Source organism: Neofelis nebulosa, chromosome 2 (assembly GCF_028018385.1).
Source record: "Neofelis nebulosa isolate mNeoNeb1 chromosome 2, mNeoNeb1.pri, whole genome shotgun sequence".
NCBI lineage: Eukaryota > Metazoa > Chordata > Mammalia > Carnivora > Felidae > Neofelis > Neofelis nebulosa.
Window position 1 is genome coordinate 70,732,689 of NC_080783.1, and position 18,114 is coordinate 70,750,802.

The 18,114-nt window shown below is 41.6% G+C and overlaps 1 protein-coding gene across 1 annotated transcript in view; it reads left to right on the top strand.

The window, feature by feature from the left end:
* DPP4 (dipeptidyl peptidase 4) overlaps positions 1–18,114 on the top strand; it is a 79,149-nt gene that overhangs the window by 58,935 nt on the left and 2,100 nt on the right. Inside the window, exons 20-25 of the mRNA XM_058715150.1 lie at positions 1,977–2,171; positions 4,861–4,915; positions 5,504–5,603; positions 8,040–8,104; positions 17,160–17,232; positions 17,495–17,568. Coding sequence (XP_058571133.1) covers positions 1,977–2,171; positions 4,861–4,915; positions 5,504–5,603; positions 8,040–8,104; positions 17,160–17,232; positions 17,495–17,568 — 562 coding nt within the window. The remainder of the gene's footprint in view (positions 1–1,976; positions 2,172–4,860; positions 4,916–5,503; positions 5,604–8,039; positions 8,105–17,159; positions 17,233–17,494; positions 17,569–18,114) is intronic.

Sequence of the window (18,114 nt, forward strand, 5' to 3'; positions counted from 1 at the left end):
AATTTCTTTACCCCCAAGTTTCCCCAAACATCTTGAATGGTGGCCTTTGATTCACTAGGACATCAGGTCTCTTTTCCATTAGTTTCTAAAATATCACTCACTGCCTGGTATGTTCCACTCACATCTTTGGTGAAGAGACGATGTGATACAGGAAATTATTCATTATAATCCAAACGTCTTCAGGTGTTAGAGAAAGTTCTGAAACACAAATCTTTGAGCAGTAAATGTAAACTCATGCAAATTCTAAATATGGCATCTTTATAAAATATTTTTGATAATTACTGGGAATATATTTTACTTTAGTCCTTCTAAAATTGCCCTGAACTCACATACGATGCCACAATGCCACTCTTCCTGTCCTAGCTTGTCTCATTTCCTTTATTAAAAACAAAACAAAAACAAACCAACAAATGTGCTGGGGACCTGCTGCACACCAGGTGATTTGCAAACCTATATGAGTTCTATTGCGCCCATTGTATGGGGAGGGGGAAGGGAGGGATGTTAATATCCAACAGCCTGTTGCACTGTATTTACAGTTCCATGTAAACAAAAAAAAGCTCAAAGAAAGAGAAAAAAGGTATTTTAAACTTCAAGAGATGCTGTTTGATTTTCAGTAAGCCTTATTACTTTGACTATAATGACACTAGTTTGCTTTAGGTTTCAGCCCCCCTACTGAAAACGGATCCTTTAGAAAAGAGTGATATTTTTATCTTCTTTGACTACCTAGTAAGGAATGATTAGACCTCTCTTTTATAAGGAAAGTTTAAAAAAACAGGGTAAATTTACTGCCTGTTTTTTTCAGTTATTTTCCTCTTCCCATCCTTACATGTCTAAATCTTTGCTTTCTATTTTTTAAAATAATGTTGTTTAATCTTAGTGGGTTAGGTAACTTGACACATAACCAATATTAAGGGAAGCTATTACTCTACCATATCTAATATCATTGAATCTAATATCATTTCACATGTTGTTAAAAAATGTTTACTTGCCCAAGAAATGCATGAGAGCATTTGTCTCTTTAAAGTTAGAATGTTACAATATTTAGTTTAAAATTAAAGTACTATAATGTTTGTTTAAAACCAAAGTTCTTTTGACTTCTTTCACTAGGAAGAGAAAAGGCATGTAGTGGAGGGGACAGTGAACAGATCAGTGGGAGAAATGGGCTTGGAGGGAGAGGTATAGGAGAAGGTCTGGGTCCAGGAGTCTCGTAGATCGTGCAAAGATGACATATTTAAATGTGATGCAAGGAGCTATCAGGAGCTTGTCTTGATTAACAAATGGAAATGAGAGGGCTAATGGAAAGTGTGCATCCAGCTGTTTGGGAGTGGGAGTTAAACACGTTAATAAGTAGAATGCTGAACAACAACATGCCCATTTTTCAATACAGTCTACTTCTTTCTCCTTTGAAGTTTTAAGGAGTAGCATTCATTCATACTTTAGCCCATTCCACAATGATTCGTGCACATCTGTGCCCTTAGTGTGCAACCCCATCTGGGGTTGCGGGGAAAACAGTGCATATTATACACCAAAGTGGTCCTTAAGGAAGTTCCAGCCTAGGAAATACATTTGTAGTCCAGAAGTGTTGGTAAGCCAGGGAGGAAGGATATATTCAAAGCTGCATTTATTGTCATTCTCATTAATTTTTCCTAACACAATTTCCCTGTCCCGACTGTTAAGTCTTTATTTCTTTGATTTCCAAGAAACATACGACTTAGAAAATGTTGGCCTGTGAAGTCTGTGTTTGATACCAGTCTTCAAAGATAATACTGATGGGCATCTTTGAAGGAAACACACAGCCATTATAGTCATGTTGCCAAGTTTTAGAGGGACCATTGTGGGCACCCTGGTGGCTGGCACAATTTCAGGCTCATGATCTGGAAAGATGCATACTTATTGTCCACAGGGAGTAGAAATGTAAGCACTCCTCATTTGATTCAGAAAAACCACAAAGGCTAACAATTTGGGATTTTTCACAGATATGCAGGCCCGTGTAGTCAAAAAGCAGACGCTATCTTCAGACTCAACTGGGCTACTTACCTTGCAAGCACAGAAAACATTATCGTAGCTAGCTTTGATGGCAGAGGAAGTGGTTACCAAGGAGATAAGATCATGCACGCAGTCAACAGAAGACTGGGAACATTTGAAGTTGAAGATCAAATTGAAGCCGCCAGGTGAGTGACTAGGAGATGAATTCTAAGATCATCTGATTTTCCTCCCTCAATTTATATTTCCAAGTTGTAAAGTGTAAAGAATGTGGAGTGTTTTGGGATGCACCTTTCATCTTTGGGATGTATTTTCATGAAGATAGTCACATTTATGTAAAAATGTATGTCATTATAGACGTATATAAAGGTTAAAGAAGACACAGCTCTTAAATTCCTCTGTGTGACTCTAGAAAGATAGTTGGTATATGTGCTACCACCCTCTAGGAACAGAGACTCAAAATTCAACTAATACGTGGACAAACTGAGGAATAAATGCACTCCTGAGGAAACACCTAACTCAACAAGTGAGCCATCCCTGTAGTCAAGTACAAGTGAAGGAGTTCAGTGTTCCTTTAGAATGTAAGAAGCTACACTACACGTGATAGCTATGAAGTCCTAGGAGTGGCTCTTACAGTCTGGATGAGGGTCACTTCGCCATTTGGGGGAAATTGTGGAGCAAAAGCCATCTTCACTCACAATTATAAGGGCTTCATTAAGTATGAACCACATCTCATTCTCGTGCTTTCCAGTCACGGGACCATAGATAGACATGATCTGGCTTAAGAGAGATTTTAATCATGAATAATGGTCACCATGTAATGCACATGTAACATGGGCAATGTTTTGCCTGCATTGTCATGAGAACTGCACAGCAGCCCTGCAAGGTAGGCGTCTGTACCCCATATTTCAGGTATAAAAAAAAATTGTGAGTCTCCCAACTCACATACAGCTGCATTCAACTGGTAAATGGGAAATGTAGTCTTTTGAGGTTCTATAACCAACTGCATGGATGTCTAGGGAGACATTATAAGTGGTTGATTTAAAATAATGTTGTAGAATCATAAACTAGCAAATGCAGCAAAACTGTGAATGAATAAGTGGGTGGAAGAAAATGCCTTTAAAAACAAGGAACAACCAAAGAGAAGATGACAGAAAATTTAATAAGTATCCGTAAGTCTCTTACACCAAAGTTAATGATTTGCTATTTTCCTTTAAAGTAAAAAAGAGAGAAAGGGAGGTTTATATTAGAAAGAGGATGAACTGGTTCAGGAGTAATGCTGTGATATTTTAAATCTAAATGTTTACCCAAATTGATCCTCTGTGAGAGAGGGCAGAGTTTCCATGGCTTCTCAAATCCAACATTACAGAATTGGGTGTCCACAATGTACATCTCCAGTTTAAAAAAATTAACGAGGGGCATTTGGGCCGCTCGGTCAGTTAAGCGGACAGCTCTTGATCACAGCTTAGGTCATGATCTCACAGTTCAGTGAACTCCAGCCCTGCCTTGGGCTCTGAGTTGATGGTACCGCCTACTTGAGATTCTGTCTCTCCTCTTTGCCCCTTCCCCGCTTGTGTGCTCTCTCTCTCTCTCCCTCTCTCAAAATAAATGGACTTTAAACAAATAAAAAGTAAAAACTTAATGAGAATGTATTTATACAACAGAATACTATTTCAGTGACTAAAAAGAACAGCATACATAGATGAATCTCACAGGCTTTTGAATGAAAGAAGCCAGGCAAAAAGGTGTATATCCTGCATGACCCATTTTATATAAAGTTCAAAAACAGGTACAGATTGGAATCCTGAATACGAAATGTTTTCTTTTTGCAAAGGGAGAAATGACCCAGAGGCTTCCAGGGGATAGTAATGCACTATATCTTAGTTTAAGGATATACTCATTTCCGTAAATGCTTATCAACTTGTGCACTCATGATTTGGTGGACATTTCCATACATATATGTGGTCTAAGTTTTAAAAGTTTACAGGGAGAATATAATGAGTTGAAAACTACTTACTTTTAATTTTTGCTAATAATGCTTAACTCAGGGCATCCTAAGTCATATATACAATTGAAAACACAAAAATTCTCCAAGTCACATACAGGTCAATGTAAGGGTCCCCACCCCACATCAATACTACAAAGTTAAAAGAGTCCCATTCACTAGATTTCTCCTTAAAGGAAACAAATTACCTTTTGATGTAAGGCTAAGATTAAGAAGAGGGTGCATAAAACATTTTTCTCATTTCTTTACCTCAATACCAATCCTGAACACAATTTAGTGGCAAAAAGACTTCTTACTTCATCAAGGAAAAATTCCTTCCTATTTAATGGGTGCTGAGCTAACTAATCAACACCCACCATAAGAAGGAATTTATTTAGAGAATGGTGTTTAAGTTCTCAGGTAGGGAGCCCAGAGACATTTCTAAGCCCTACCCAGATGTTCTCCATGCCTCTATATCTCTCCATGGTGGGGGCATCCTCTCTTAAACTGAAAAACATCTGGAGAGATTTAAATTCAATTATGTAAAGAAAAGTGCATCTGGGCTGCAAATTTTTATATAAAGCTGTGAAAAAAACTGCCAGGATTTGTTTTCTGTGAGTCATACACACACACACACACACACACACACACACACACGCACACAGACAAAATTTTTGTGGACCCCCAACAAAAGTAAACCTTGTTCATCTGGCCCTTGAGTTTAAAATGACAGACATCCTTCTCAGGTGTTTATTTGATTGCTGGCAGTGATTAATCTTAGATTCCAATAGGATGAAACAGAGAACAAATGGCAGGGTTTCCTATCTGTGCACTTATCTTAGTTTCTACACACAAAGCCGTGCTAATTCATGGACTTCTTCCATGTATTTTAGACAATTTTCAAAAATGGGATTTGTGGACGACAAACGGATTGCAATTTGGGGCTGGGTGAGTAGTTGTTTGGTTAATGAATCTGTATGCATATAGTTGGTGAATATAATCCAGAGCATGATAATTTACCTTTGGCATGTAAATATTTAGAGATGGAAATCACGTATTTTTAATCTAAGAAGATCCAAATAAAATGTCTTCGACCTCTAGGCAGTGGGTCCCTGTTGGTCGGGCATACAGCTTTGTTTCTTCTGATCAAGGAGGGAGGTGAGGGAGGTAAGGAAAAGAGAGAAAGAAGTAGAATGGTGAGGAAGGAGAGTAGGAGACAGGGAAGGAGGGAGATTTTCCTCACGAGTCAAAGTCAGTAAAGACCTAGTGTGTATTGATTTTGTTTTCTTTAATTAGTATCCGGCAAACTTTTGATGCCTTTCCCCCTTAGACCTATCAAGAAACGGGATGAGGGCTCTGAAAGTGTAGTCTTTAGATATTGTCCAATTAAGGCCAATTTAAGCCCTTCTCTACCATGCTTTCTATCTCTGAAGAGGAACAGTATATAAAGATGTGAGAAATATGGAAACTGTGACTTGCTTACCATATGTCCTGAATTCCTTTACCTCCATAAAAATAACCGTTTCCATTCCTTAGTCATATGGAGGGTACGTAACCTCAATGGTCCTGGGAGCAGGCAGTGGTGTGTTCAAGTGTGGAATAGCCGTGGCGCCTGTCTCACGGTGGGAGTATTATGGTATGTAATTACTATCAGGTACCAAAAGATACGGAATGTTGACCTTAAAATTTTGATGACAAAACCATTCTTTTTTGAGTTTCAATGTTTCTACAGGAAATAAGCTGATTAATCGTAGATGTACTTTATGGATATCTAAAATCAAATGGTCTCCCTTATTCTGCTATTAATATCAAAAGCCTGGGTGGTATTATTTGATATCTACACATTTACTTATCAATAAATACTGTTTTCCAAATTTCAAAACATCCCTAATGCTACATTTCTGCAGATAAACCCTTCCTTATCTTTATTCTGCTTTGAATTTGGGGGCTTCACATAATAGCAGAATAAAAGAAGCATGTATTTCTTTTTCTTCCAGTAAAGGTCAGATATAAGTAGGGCTCTTTAGGCGGGAAAAGGAGAACAGGGACAGGGAAATTCCTAGGGGGGTTTGTCTTTTTCCCACTGTCTCTAAGTTAATGAAAGCCACTCTAGGATCTCCTTTTCATCATTCAGAAAATAATTATAGAAGGCATCATAATTCCCAAGGGGGAGGGAGTGAGCACTGGAACACTAGGTAGGTGGTGAGAAGATGAATTATTTTCCTGCACCTCTTCAGACCCCATCTCAAATCCTTTATGTGATAGACTCATTGGTAACAAATATGCTTATTAAATATTTTTGGCCCCAATATATGGTAGTACCAATCTTGTGGAAAGCCCTTTTTTAAAGCCCAAGTCAAGAGATTTATCTTATTGAAGATAAATAAATAATAAATACATAAATAAATAAAATATTGCTATCTTTATGTTAAAAAAATGGAAAGCAGTTACAACTTAGTCCATATACAAATGGTTTTGTTTTTGTAGAAACCTTTCCTATTTGATGCTAATTGTTCTGTTGCTTAGCCTGTTTTTGGAGACCTCTGGTGGCCAATAAAATAATAGAAGCAATCTTTATGAGTTTAGAAGTCTAATAAGAAGAGAGCTTCATTAAACGTATATGGACCAACCCAACTTTCTAGACGTAGGAACATTCTAGAATTCTTACATATGTATTAATTTGAACAATTTTATTCAAAGATCAGATAGAAGGAATACATAAATGGTATTTCAAAGATGTATTTGTAGAAGTTTACAACTGTATTATGCATTTAAAATATACTCATTAAAATTTCAGAACTTCTCACACGTGTAAACCTGATTAACATAATAAAAAAGGGTTATTATGTTCTAGGACAAGAAGAACTGAAGTCTTCTGCTGTTTGAGGAAAAATTTATTTTGTTCTTAAAGACTATTTCCCCTCCATCACATGTACAACCTAAATTATTCATATTTAAATGTTAAAATATATGAGCATTTTATGAAGATCTTATATTTTAAAACATCTTTAAAATATTATATTTTCTATATCAGTGTCCTCTAGATATGTAAAATTACGTATAGCCTGTATTCCTTTTAATCAAAATGATAAAATATTGCCATTATTTATTTTGGAGGACAATATTTTGATCTCCATAGGAAAAACATAAAGAACACATGTGGAGTAACTAACACTCATTATCAATATAGTTTTTAAATCTACAGTGCCAGTCATTTAAAAAAGGTTAGAATGTTACCTGAGGTAGTTGTTGTCGTGTGTGTGTGTGTGTGTGTGTGTGTGTGTGTGTGTTGAGTGTCGTGTGTATATATATATATATATATATATATATATATATATATATATATATATATATGCACCCTGTTTTCAACCATATTTATAGATAAAAGAGCTTACATCATTTCAGCAGATATTAATGTAATCTATTTCACAGTACACAACTGTTATAATACCAAAATTGAGGGCTCACCGCAAAATGAGAGAAAACAAATGTTTGACGTGCATTGTGTTGGAGTAACTGACATAATACAGGGAAATATAGCAAATAAATGATACCTGAATTCTTTGTTTTCATTATAGTGAATTTTAACCTGCCAAAAAAAAATATGATTTAAGTAAGCAACTAGTAAGTGAACATTATAAGGGGTTTCCAAAAGGAAATTAAGGTATATGCTTGTGTCAAGATCAAAAACTCCAGACAGTTGAGGCATTAAGTGACTTTCTAACTTAGATTCTTTGAGAGGATCAGATGATAATGTAAAGAGCCCTTACCTTGTAGCACTTCACATCTGATTTTTCTGCAGATGGCTTATTGGTTGGGTTTTAGATCATCTAGTTTGATCTCCCTCTGCCCTCATTGGTTCTGGCTAAGTGTGGAAAAAACGTGATTCTGAGCAGGTGTGTCTGGTTGTATTAACACACCCAATAAAAATGATCTTGAGGAGACACTCCTGAGGGGGATACTTTAGACCTGTGCACAAGTTAAGACATGTGAAAGCACATAAAGTAACTCAATAAAAGGAAGAAAAGTTTTATTGTGTGAATTAAGCATTTTGAATTCTTTTTCATCACAGATTCAGTGTATACAGAACGTTACATGGGTTTGCCGACTCCACAAGACAACCTTGACTATTACAAGGTAAGAGATGAGAAACCAGATCCATTTTATAACCTATTTATAAGTTGTTTAAGAACATTTTTAAGTGTATCTATTCTAGAAAATATATATTTTTTATTTCCAACAAAATTCTTGTTAAAAAGAAATAACACAGGTGGTTTAGAGATACTCCAATAGCTTCCCCTACTATATTCTGCATAATTACAGTCTTTATCGTATGCTATATAGGTCACAATATGCATTCATTTGGAAATACAAAGCAACACCAGATAATTACTTTAATTATAAAAATTTCATTTAGAAAACATGTCAAATTCAACATATTCCTTTAGAGCCCAGAAGACTCTCTAAACCTTTAGCTATATATTAAAATGTCTATGGTATTATCATAATTAAGATGTACGTACAAGCCTATGATTTTCTTCTTCATACCAACTATGTACAGTTTGTTCGAACCAGGTTTGAGTAAAACAGGTGACGAGTAGGTACAGTTGGGCAACGCCCTGCAAAGCCCTTGAACCCACATTACTGAACAGCATCCAACATGGCTGGCTGATGGGAGACAAGTGGGAAGGTTGCTCTTCAGACAAGCTGTAGCATTTAGAATGTGGCCCGGAAGCAATGCTCATTGGCAGCGGCCTGTGCTAGTGTGGATGCCATGGCGGAGCCAGAGCACTGTCTCTGGTGCCACACTGGTGTTGCTGGGAGTGCTAGCCTAAGTCTAGGGGACCTGTGTGGCACTTGGGCCCTTCCAAAACTTTCCTGAGTCTATCTGTCACATTTGTTGAAAACGCCAAAACTTGCAGATGACAAAGTAAATCATCTCGTGTTTACATTCTCTGAGGGAAATTCAAAACTCTTTTCAGGACGGTGAATTAAAAAGCAAGAAAAACAAAAAGAGGAGTAAGTTACCAAGATTTCTCATCTGTGCCACAAGTCTCTGTAACATGGGCTTCTGAGCGGTATTTGTACGTTTCCGTAAGGTGCCGCCATTGCTATAGATTCTGAATCTGTGTGGTCAAAACACAATAAAACTCAAATAAAATGTCGAGTTTTGCAACTTAAGTATACACAGTTTAGTTTTCTCCCTTTGTGCTTTATTTGTGAAGGCTCAAGGCAGAGTCCGTGCAGGGAGGAGCGTGTGGCTGTGTCTGGGCCTGCGTGTGTGTTTTCATCTGTTTTTCGGTCGAGATAGGAAAGTGACGACCTGTAATGTGACATGCACAAATCATCTTCCACTGCAAAGCGGTCCCTTAGTCAGGTTGTCCCCATTTCCACTGGTTGTCCCCCCTAATACTTTGGACTCAATTCTTCCCATTCTGTCTCCTCCACATCCGATAAGCTGCTGTAGACATCCTTTCCTTTCTTCGGCACCACTTTGCTGCTGTCACATGACTACGTGCTTTTGTAATAATAACCCAATTGGTGTCCCCTTCGCTTGTCTTTCTACACTCCAGTCTATACCACAAAGAGGTGTGAGATTAATCCCCACGTTCTCACATACAACACTTTCATGGATCTTTTGTGTGACTCAACTGAATCCAACCCTCAGTCTTTAACCACGTGGTCAGCCTCCTTCTCACAGTGGTCTAGTTCACTTGCAGTGGTCACTGCTCTCTGAATATTTCTGGACTTTTCCCTGTTCTGTTCCTTATGCCTGGAATGTCGTTGCCCCTATATATCCATTTACTAGGAAATCTGTACTCTTCTTCCGGTGGACTGACATCCCCTTTGGCTCCTAGGACGTTTTCTCGTATATCTCTTACTCTTCAGGTTATCTTGAATTCATGGTTATTTTGTAGTCCCTTTTCCCCTCAGCACTATTATTAACTGTTCAAGTCTTTACTGGACATTGTGTTCTTTAGATTACCCAATATGAACCTGAAAACCTTGCCTGATTTAATGTAAGAACTTTTTGAAGGAAAACAATTCTTACAAAAATTGCATGTCTCCATCACTTCTCTCATTTTCCATCTGGAGTTTTCTTGTCCGTAACTTGACCAGGACGCTTACGGTATGGCGTATTTGCTGGGTTGCTGAAGGGTTTTCCAAAATATCCCAAAGTACTAAAAACTCCTGGAACCGAGGTGTACTGTCCAGGACCCTAACCCTGACTCTAGAATCTGCTGGATGTTAAGTCAAAAGTTCATTTTAAAAATCCCGTTCTGAACAGTCTTTGAACCTAGAAGCACAGGGTCAAGTCCAAACCCTGACGTCCAGGGAAGTCCATGCCACCTACCCTAACTTCCCTCGATGAACATCAGCCACCAAGGCGTTTCCTCTTGGGCCAGCCCTCCCCCGCTAGGATGATGGATTTTAATCTACCGTTTCATCCTGCATCGTTCTCCGGATTTTCCTGTACGCTCCTCGTTCCCACATGGATCCCGCTCTTCCTCACCTCTGCTTGCCCCGAGGTGACCACGTTCATCTCTCCCCTTAGGTGTTCGCTGCATGAGGTCGTCATGTAAATAGAAGTCCCTTCCCACTGCCAATGGCAACACGCGCACACTGGGTGCACAGAGTCACTCTTACACTTCACTGTACAGATGGCACCCGAGGACTGTTTAATCCTTCCACGCCAGGAGTCGAGTTTTCTTGGCACAAAATTCAGTGCTGGCAATGGACACATTAAAACTGCCAGTACCAGGGCGCTAAAGGTTCCCAATGTGTTACTCAGAGGAATGATTTGGGCGGGTGAGAGTTAAGGTGTGTAGGGAAAGTGAGGCAAACGCGTTCACTGAATTGTTTCCACCCTGGTAAGTTGCTTCCTCAGAGTGTGGAGAGCTGAATCTAAGTGCCTATATTTGGTGCACAGCAGGCTTTAGAATAAAGCTGCCCTCCTTTGTTTTTTAAATAAGCCTGTGCTTTTGTCTCTGGCAAGAATACATTCAAAGATTCTATTTTCCTCCGAGGCCCCAGCTGCCCCTCTGGACCCCATCTTTTACTTTTCTTTCCCAGGTTGTTTTTATTTCTCTCTCTCTGCTTCTCTCCCTCCCTCCCTCCTCCCACCCTTTTGGAAAAGACAAAGAAGACAATTCCTTAGAGGCTTTCAGTACCCTGTGCATGTCTGTGGGTCAGAAGGAGGTATTTTGAAAATGGTTCCCATTTAGTCTGACCCACGGACTCTCTTCAATACATCCAGGACAGGAAGGACCAAAGTGTGTAATAAGCAAGTCCCTGATCTTTGTTTACATTTGCAGCTAATGAATCATCAATCAGTAGCCAGGATTATTATAGCCTTTATAAGAGAAGACGACTTTTAATTTAAAAAGAATGAGAAAAAGGATTCATTATTAGGTCATTGATAACCCGGATTTGGAAGAATTTAGAGAAATCCACATCACCAAGAGAAGCACATTATATGAAGTAAAGGTCCTACTTATGATTTAGGAAAGGGAATTTGAGAAACCATTTGTGTACACAAATGGAACAGGTAGGGATGCCATGTATAGTTGTTCAGCTTGTGCACTGCTAAAAGCAGTCTACGCTCCGTTCACTAAGACAGGCACCTCTGGGGCTGCATAGAATCAGAAGGAATTCATTTTCCTATTCTTACAAAGCTGCCATATAGATTAGCAGACCCTAGGACTAAGGCTCAGACCCAAAGCAGTGATATGAACAGTGACTCCCTAAAACCGTTTGTAGATAATCACCCACCTACTGCCAAGTGGCAAGGCAGGAGCACAAAATTTTAAAGGCAGTGAAGCCTGTGGAAACATCTTTTCACTGAAACAGTGAGTTTCAGTCCACAGCAGACCAAAATGGCGACAGATTTGAGCAGAGGAATCAGATAGGCAATGAGAAAACCCTCAGCCCCACTGGCAAAAAAGCAAATCGCAGCTGCAGCCACACCTTGAGGAGTATGTTTCTCACTAACACTGATGAGTGGTCTTTCATATGGTCAGTCATAGGTCTTTTAATCACACCTATTAAAAAAATAACATGTAGTAGACTTTCACTCACCCATTCAAGGTGCCTGGTATTTTAATTGTTCAGAAGTTTATTAACTTGTTGGTGAGATAAAGCATGCACACAAAATTTTCAAAGAGAATTAAGAGAGAGTAGGTAATAAACTATGAACTCAAATATGACAGAGTACCCCGTATGTGTGGAAAAGACCAGTGGCTTCCAAATTGTGATGAGCCCCAGGAATTTTGTAGCTTCCGAGCATGTAGGGCAGGGAAAGGAAGTGGCCAAGAAGTTAGGATTTCACCTTTCCCTCCCAAGCCCTCTCAAATGGTGTGCATATGTAGGGGCGTCCAGTTTCATTTATTTCATTCATTGTTTTCACTCATTCATTCAGTGCTTGCTTCTATGGCCGGACACTCTTCTAAGGTCTTTACGTGGATTATTCTGTTCAGTTCTCCCTCACGTTCTCTGAGATAAGTGCTCTAATTATCTTCCTTTTACTGACACAACCTGAGGCACAAAAACGTTACATACATATAGAGACTGAGGGGTGGGAAAGGGTGGGGCACTTATGTGAAGCCAATAAAGAAAGATTTCGGAAATAAAGAGGGAGGCTGCAGACACTCTCCGTAGGTTGCAGAGAGGGACGAGGCAGACAGGGCAGCACACACATGAGTAGCAGGTACAGCTGGTTTCCTGGGGATTTGTGAAGCAGGTTGGAGGAACTGACAGATACCATGGAGGCAGGGCTGTGGGAAGAGCAGGCCAAATGGTGGCCTGTAAGGCAGGACATAGACTGGGGCGGGAATGGATTTATGAGTATGCACAGAGAGAGGCAGAAGATCAAGGGCAAGAGAAATGGGGCCCAAGTCCTGAGCCTTGTTGCCAAGAGAAGAGGGCAGCCTGGAACACACAGAAGGGACTGATTTAACTTGTAGAGGAGATTTATTTTGCATTTTGCTCAAAATTTGATAGGCTTTTGGCAAGTGTATGAAACAGTCATAGATTTGGCAGTCTTCTGCTAGCAGATTTGAAATGTTCAATCCTTAAGAACTGCTGCATCGTTAGGTTATGCAAAACAGGGTGCAATTTTGTAAATATGCCATCTTGTACTGATTTGACATTTGTTCTATTATCCCAGAATATGCCAAAGGGAGAGAGACCTTCAGATTTAAGCCAAACCTTAACTTGTTTGTTGAGTGCTGATAAAATGTTGACTGCTGTGTGATCTTTAAAGAAGCCAGTGTTGCTTGGTGAGGCCTGAGGTAGGGCCCCCTGTCGGGTTGATGGGTTCTCTTTCCTTGGCATCTCATGGATACAGTTGTTTGATAGACGTAAACAAGTAAAACATCCGACAGAGCGGGTTGAATTCATTTTTTTTTCTTAACACATTTCCGTGGCCTCTGTTTTCTGTGGCGTTAATGGTGCTTCCCAAATTAGCATTAGTTCATGCTCTTTACGAGGTTTTGGTTGCAAGCTGGGGAATGCATCGAGGAAGTCGATGCTACAGAATTCAATAGTCATGCCCGTAATAGCTCACTGAGGTGCTGGCTGGCCGTTAGACCAGTGGCTGTTTGCTTTTTCTACAGAAATGTGGAAATGGTGATGAGTTTGCTGGCTGGGATGTGAAGGGACATTGGGACATAACGCTAAGGGGAGAGACTTTGGAGTTAGACCTGTACTCAGATTTGACTTCCACCGTGACTAGCAGTATGAGCTTGGAGAGATTACTTGACTTCTCTGAGCCTCAGTTTCCTCATCTGGATAATGGGGATAGTCAAACCTACCCCACAGGGTTATTGACAGGACTGAATGATACACCTGCACCTGCCACGAAGTCAGCTTTCAAAATGTGGCAACTGCCACCGTCGTCCTCAGGAAGCAGACTGTCCTTCTGGTTCCTCGATGGCACAAAGGGTAGCTTCAAATTGTCAGAACTTCTGTTTCTTACACTCCTTCCCCGTTCTCATCAGCTCTCTCTTTATTTCAAAAATACAAAGATGTATTTGTTGGAAGGTGACTGAGGAACCAGCATGATCCAACAAGCAGCTACAGATGGTTCTCCTTAGGGCTGAAGGAAAAGCTCCTCACAGAGATGCTGTGGAATCGGCACAGCCACTGGACCAATCCTTCCCACTTCGTTTTGCCAGACTGTTGCTGACAGCGGGGCTCTCCGGAAGTTTCTAGCCTCGGGAGAGTGCCAACCGCACCACCATTGCATCCTCGCCCGTTTATCACTCTGAGCTTCCTTTTTAGTAGCTGGTGATAGACTATTCGGCTTCTAACTTAGTCATCCATTTCCTTTGCTATTTCTGTTGCCATCAATAGGCAAATGGGGATGATCCTATCCCAGTGGGTTAAAATAGCACAATGATATTATTTCTGATCATTAACCACATGTTCAGTGAACATGTCCTTTCTTCCTCTGGCTTGGGGCGAGGCCTTCCACAGGTTCAAGTGTCCCACACAGGGGACAGCCCAGGGTCTGTCTTGATTGAGAAGCCAGGATTCTTGGGTCTAGTAGCGGATGATCCGTGGTGCCAGAGGCAAGGGTGACGCGGCCACGTCTTTGGGCCGGGGGTGGGAGGGGGAGAAAGGCTCTCTGCAGCCTGAGGGCCTGAAAGCGGGTGTGGGCCTCCAGGCCGCCCGCTCCTGCCCAGCCGTCCACCTGGAGCAGGGAGGCCCCTCTTGAGGCTTGTCCCTGGGAGCAGGGGGACCGTGCATGGAAAAGGCACACCTACCTCCCAGTTGCAGGGGAAGCTTTTGTTTTATTTTTCTCTTGCCGCATTAAAGTATTTGTCTTTCTTTCTTTGTAGTGTAATATTGTTAATGTAAAACAATTTGCATCATGACACTTTTATCACAGTTTTCGTCTTTTTCTCAGTATGTTGCATTTCTCACCATGTCTAGTTCATCACAGCTACAGTGTGTACATCACAACATTTATCTTAGGCTCAGGGTTTTACTTGTTTATAAAAATTGTCTTCTTTCAGCCTGTATTCACTCCATTTAAGAAAAAAAAAAAAAAAAAGGCAGCCAGAAACTGTTTTGGTCCAAACTCCAGTAGTTATCACATTCCTTGCTAACTGTCCTGCGTATTTATATGTCTCCTAACTATTACTCCGTGTTTCAATGACATTTCTCAGTTTTATGGCTCGTGGAGGTTGTGGGAGCAGCTTTTGCTGTTCACGCTGCCAAGCCAGGAAGGCCCCGTGGGGGCTTTGGGAGGTGAGGTGAAGTGCAGGGGCTGTCCCTGTGGGTCAGGTCTCGGCGGCGAAGTTGAGCACAGTGGGTGAGCAGAGCGCTGGATTTCATGGGGGGCGGCCCGAGGTGGAGGAAGCCGCCGGGCATGAGCAGGGCTGGCAGCAAGGATTGCTCAGGGGGACGCCGACGGGAGCGCCAGGGCCTGGGGCTCCCGTTACCGACGGCTGTTCCCTGTTCGCGGGCAGTGTTCAAGCCCCAGCCTCCAGCTCCTCAAGCTTTGAATCTTACTCTGTGCTTCGGGGGAGAGTGATTTCGACCCTTCCCTCTCTGGCGAGAAGAAACCGCTCAGGGCTCCGCATCAGCGGCCTCGTGGGAAAACACACCTGCCGAGTCTCGCAGGGCTGTGCAGACCAGCTCCCTCTCGCTTAGTTCATCCTGAGAAGGCGTGGGAACCCAGCGCGAAGGATACCCGGTGTCCTTGCGCGTTACAGATTCCACGACCGTCACTTAACAGCCTGTTTCTCCCTGCTCCTCTGCTGGAAGACCACATCATGAGCTGCTGGGAATTTTAGTGGCCTCAGCCCGACAAGGCAAGCGAAAGCCTCCGCCGTCAGACTCCGTGCCCAGCGGACACTTCCTACAGGTGTAACCTAGTGCAAGTTCCTCACTTCTGAATTTGGGAGCCTCCATGGAGAAAGGAGGGTTTCTACAGACCTCTTTCACAGGAATGTTGGCAGGATTGAGCAGAGCAGCGTTTTTAGAAATATTCCCATTTCACAGAAAACAGGATTCAGGGAGCAGCATGCCTCCAGGTGCACAGCTCACCGATGTTGAAACGGGATAGAACACAAAGCCTCTCACATTAGCCCCATCCCCTTCCTGCCAGACCTTCGGGGTTCCCATCAAAAAATACGAAGCTGGCGTTAGCTACAAAGATGTCTGTGGAATACAAACCTTGGCACTCGTAACGTTGACTTGGACTTCCCGAGATGCTGAAGACATAGCTGGATGATTTTTGAAGCTGTGGGAAGACGACTGGCCCTTCCTCTGTCCGACCCATAAGGAGACAATAGAAGCCGACTCCGGCTCACCCCCCTCCCAAAGGCACTAGGATGTCTGTGTGACACTTGTACCTTCATCCCAGCTTTGTAAACGTCCCCAAACCAAGAGGAGATGACCATGAAGGCCCCGCCCCCATCCTAGAAGTCCTGCCTGCCTGGGGCCAGTCTTCAAAAAGCTAACCTCTCAATGTTTTGCCCTATTTCTCTGGCTGATTTGGGAATGGCTTGATCCGATAGCAGGATTTTCCCTAATACAGAATGAGGCAGATAACAACAACCCACTGATTTTCTGAGGCCACTCTTGATCTTTTTCACCCCTTTCCCCTCCCATATGTTACATTTGCCTAGGCTTGAAACATCTGTTCCAAAAGAGGTAATACTTGCTCCTCATTCATTGCCTAGCAATGTGGACCAAAGTTCATGTGACATATTGCAGAGTATGTTCAGTTGCAAATGCTATGTACAGGCTCTTTGAAATGTAGCATGTATGGCACCATGTGACACATGGTTGCCATGGCAATACACTTTTTGGCTGAACTACAGCATAAGCCCATGGAACATACATTGCTAATATGAGACTCTGCCCTGTGCTAATGCATAGGACACAGCCAATCTAGGATCTGGGACTCAAGGGGTTTTGCCTGCAGCCCTGGTGGCAGGTGCCCTCTGCCTGCGTGTGCAGGGAAGATGTGACATCCTCCCTTTCCAGTCCTGTCTCCCAGGCACAGGGCATGCTGTGCATTCTGCCATGCATGGAGACAGCATTTGCTTAAATATCGGTTTGCTATATTTTGTATCAAAGGGGGCCCCAGCTGAAAACATTTTATTTTGTAAACTGAAGTGAAAAATCAGTTTATGGCAGATCTTTTTTTGAATAATGACATTCTTTTTCCCAATTCCAGAATTCAACAGTCATGAGCAGAGCTGAAAATTTTAAACAAGTTGAGTACCTCCTTATTCATGGAACAGCAGATGGTGAGTTTCAGTTAATTAGACTTTTTAGTATCACAGACAGGTTTGCAATTTCACTACTGACAAAACAAAAGCATGAGGGGCAAGACTGTTACATTTACTTCAATAAAACAGTGTTGCTTTCCACAACTCACTTGTCTTGGGCTAAATGGGATGCTAAGTCCTAGAACTTCAAATAGTCCCTTTCTTCTTGTGCCTTTCCCACCCTTCCTATCAGAAAAGGAGCTGCTATTAGTTACTTTATGATTCCTTTCTCTCTCTGCAGATAACGTTCACTTTCAGCAGTCAGCTCAGATCTCCAAAGCCCTGGTGGATGCCGGAGTGGATTTCCAAGCAATGGTACAGCAAAACTTGGTGGAAACGGAGGGAACTTGCTGGTGGGGTCTAGTTGCCCCTCTCTGGGCTCCTTCTCCTCAAGCAGCCCCAGGACACAGGGACAGAATTAAAAGGGTTTTTATTTTTCCAATAAGAAGCTGGAAGTGATATCCTTAAAGCCATAGGCAGAGTAGTATTCAATACTATTAGAGACCTGGGGGTTGAGAAGCACAATATTGCATATCTGGGGAGTGTCAAAACACTGCTCTCCCATCCATGTGGTTGTTCAGTCTCTCCCTGTTTTGATTCAAAAGTAATCACTTAGTAAATGTGTGGCAGACCAATTCTAAAGTGGAACCAGCATGATAATAGCTCAGCTCCAGTATGGAAATCCATTTCTGTCTAGGATGTATTACTAGCCATTCTAACACCAGTGGGACATTAATAATCAGCACGGCTGCCGCTTTGCAATTACAATGTTACCTTTTGTTGAACAGCCACAGGTAATGAACAATTAGGCTTGTTTTGTGGAGTTGGAAATGGCTAGAGCTGTTGTTGCCTATATAGAAG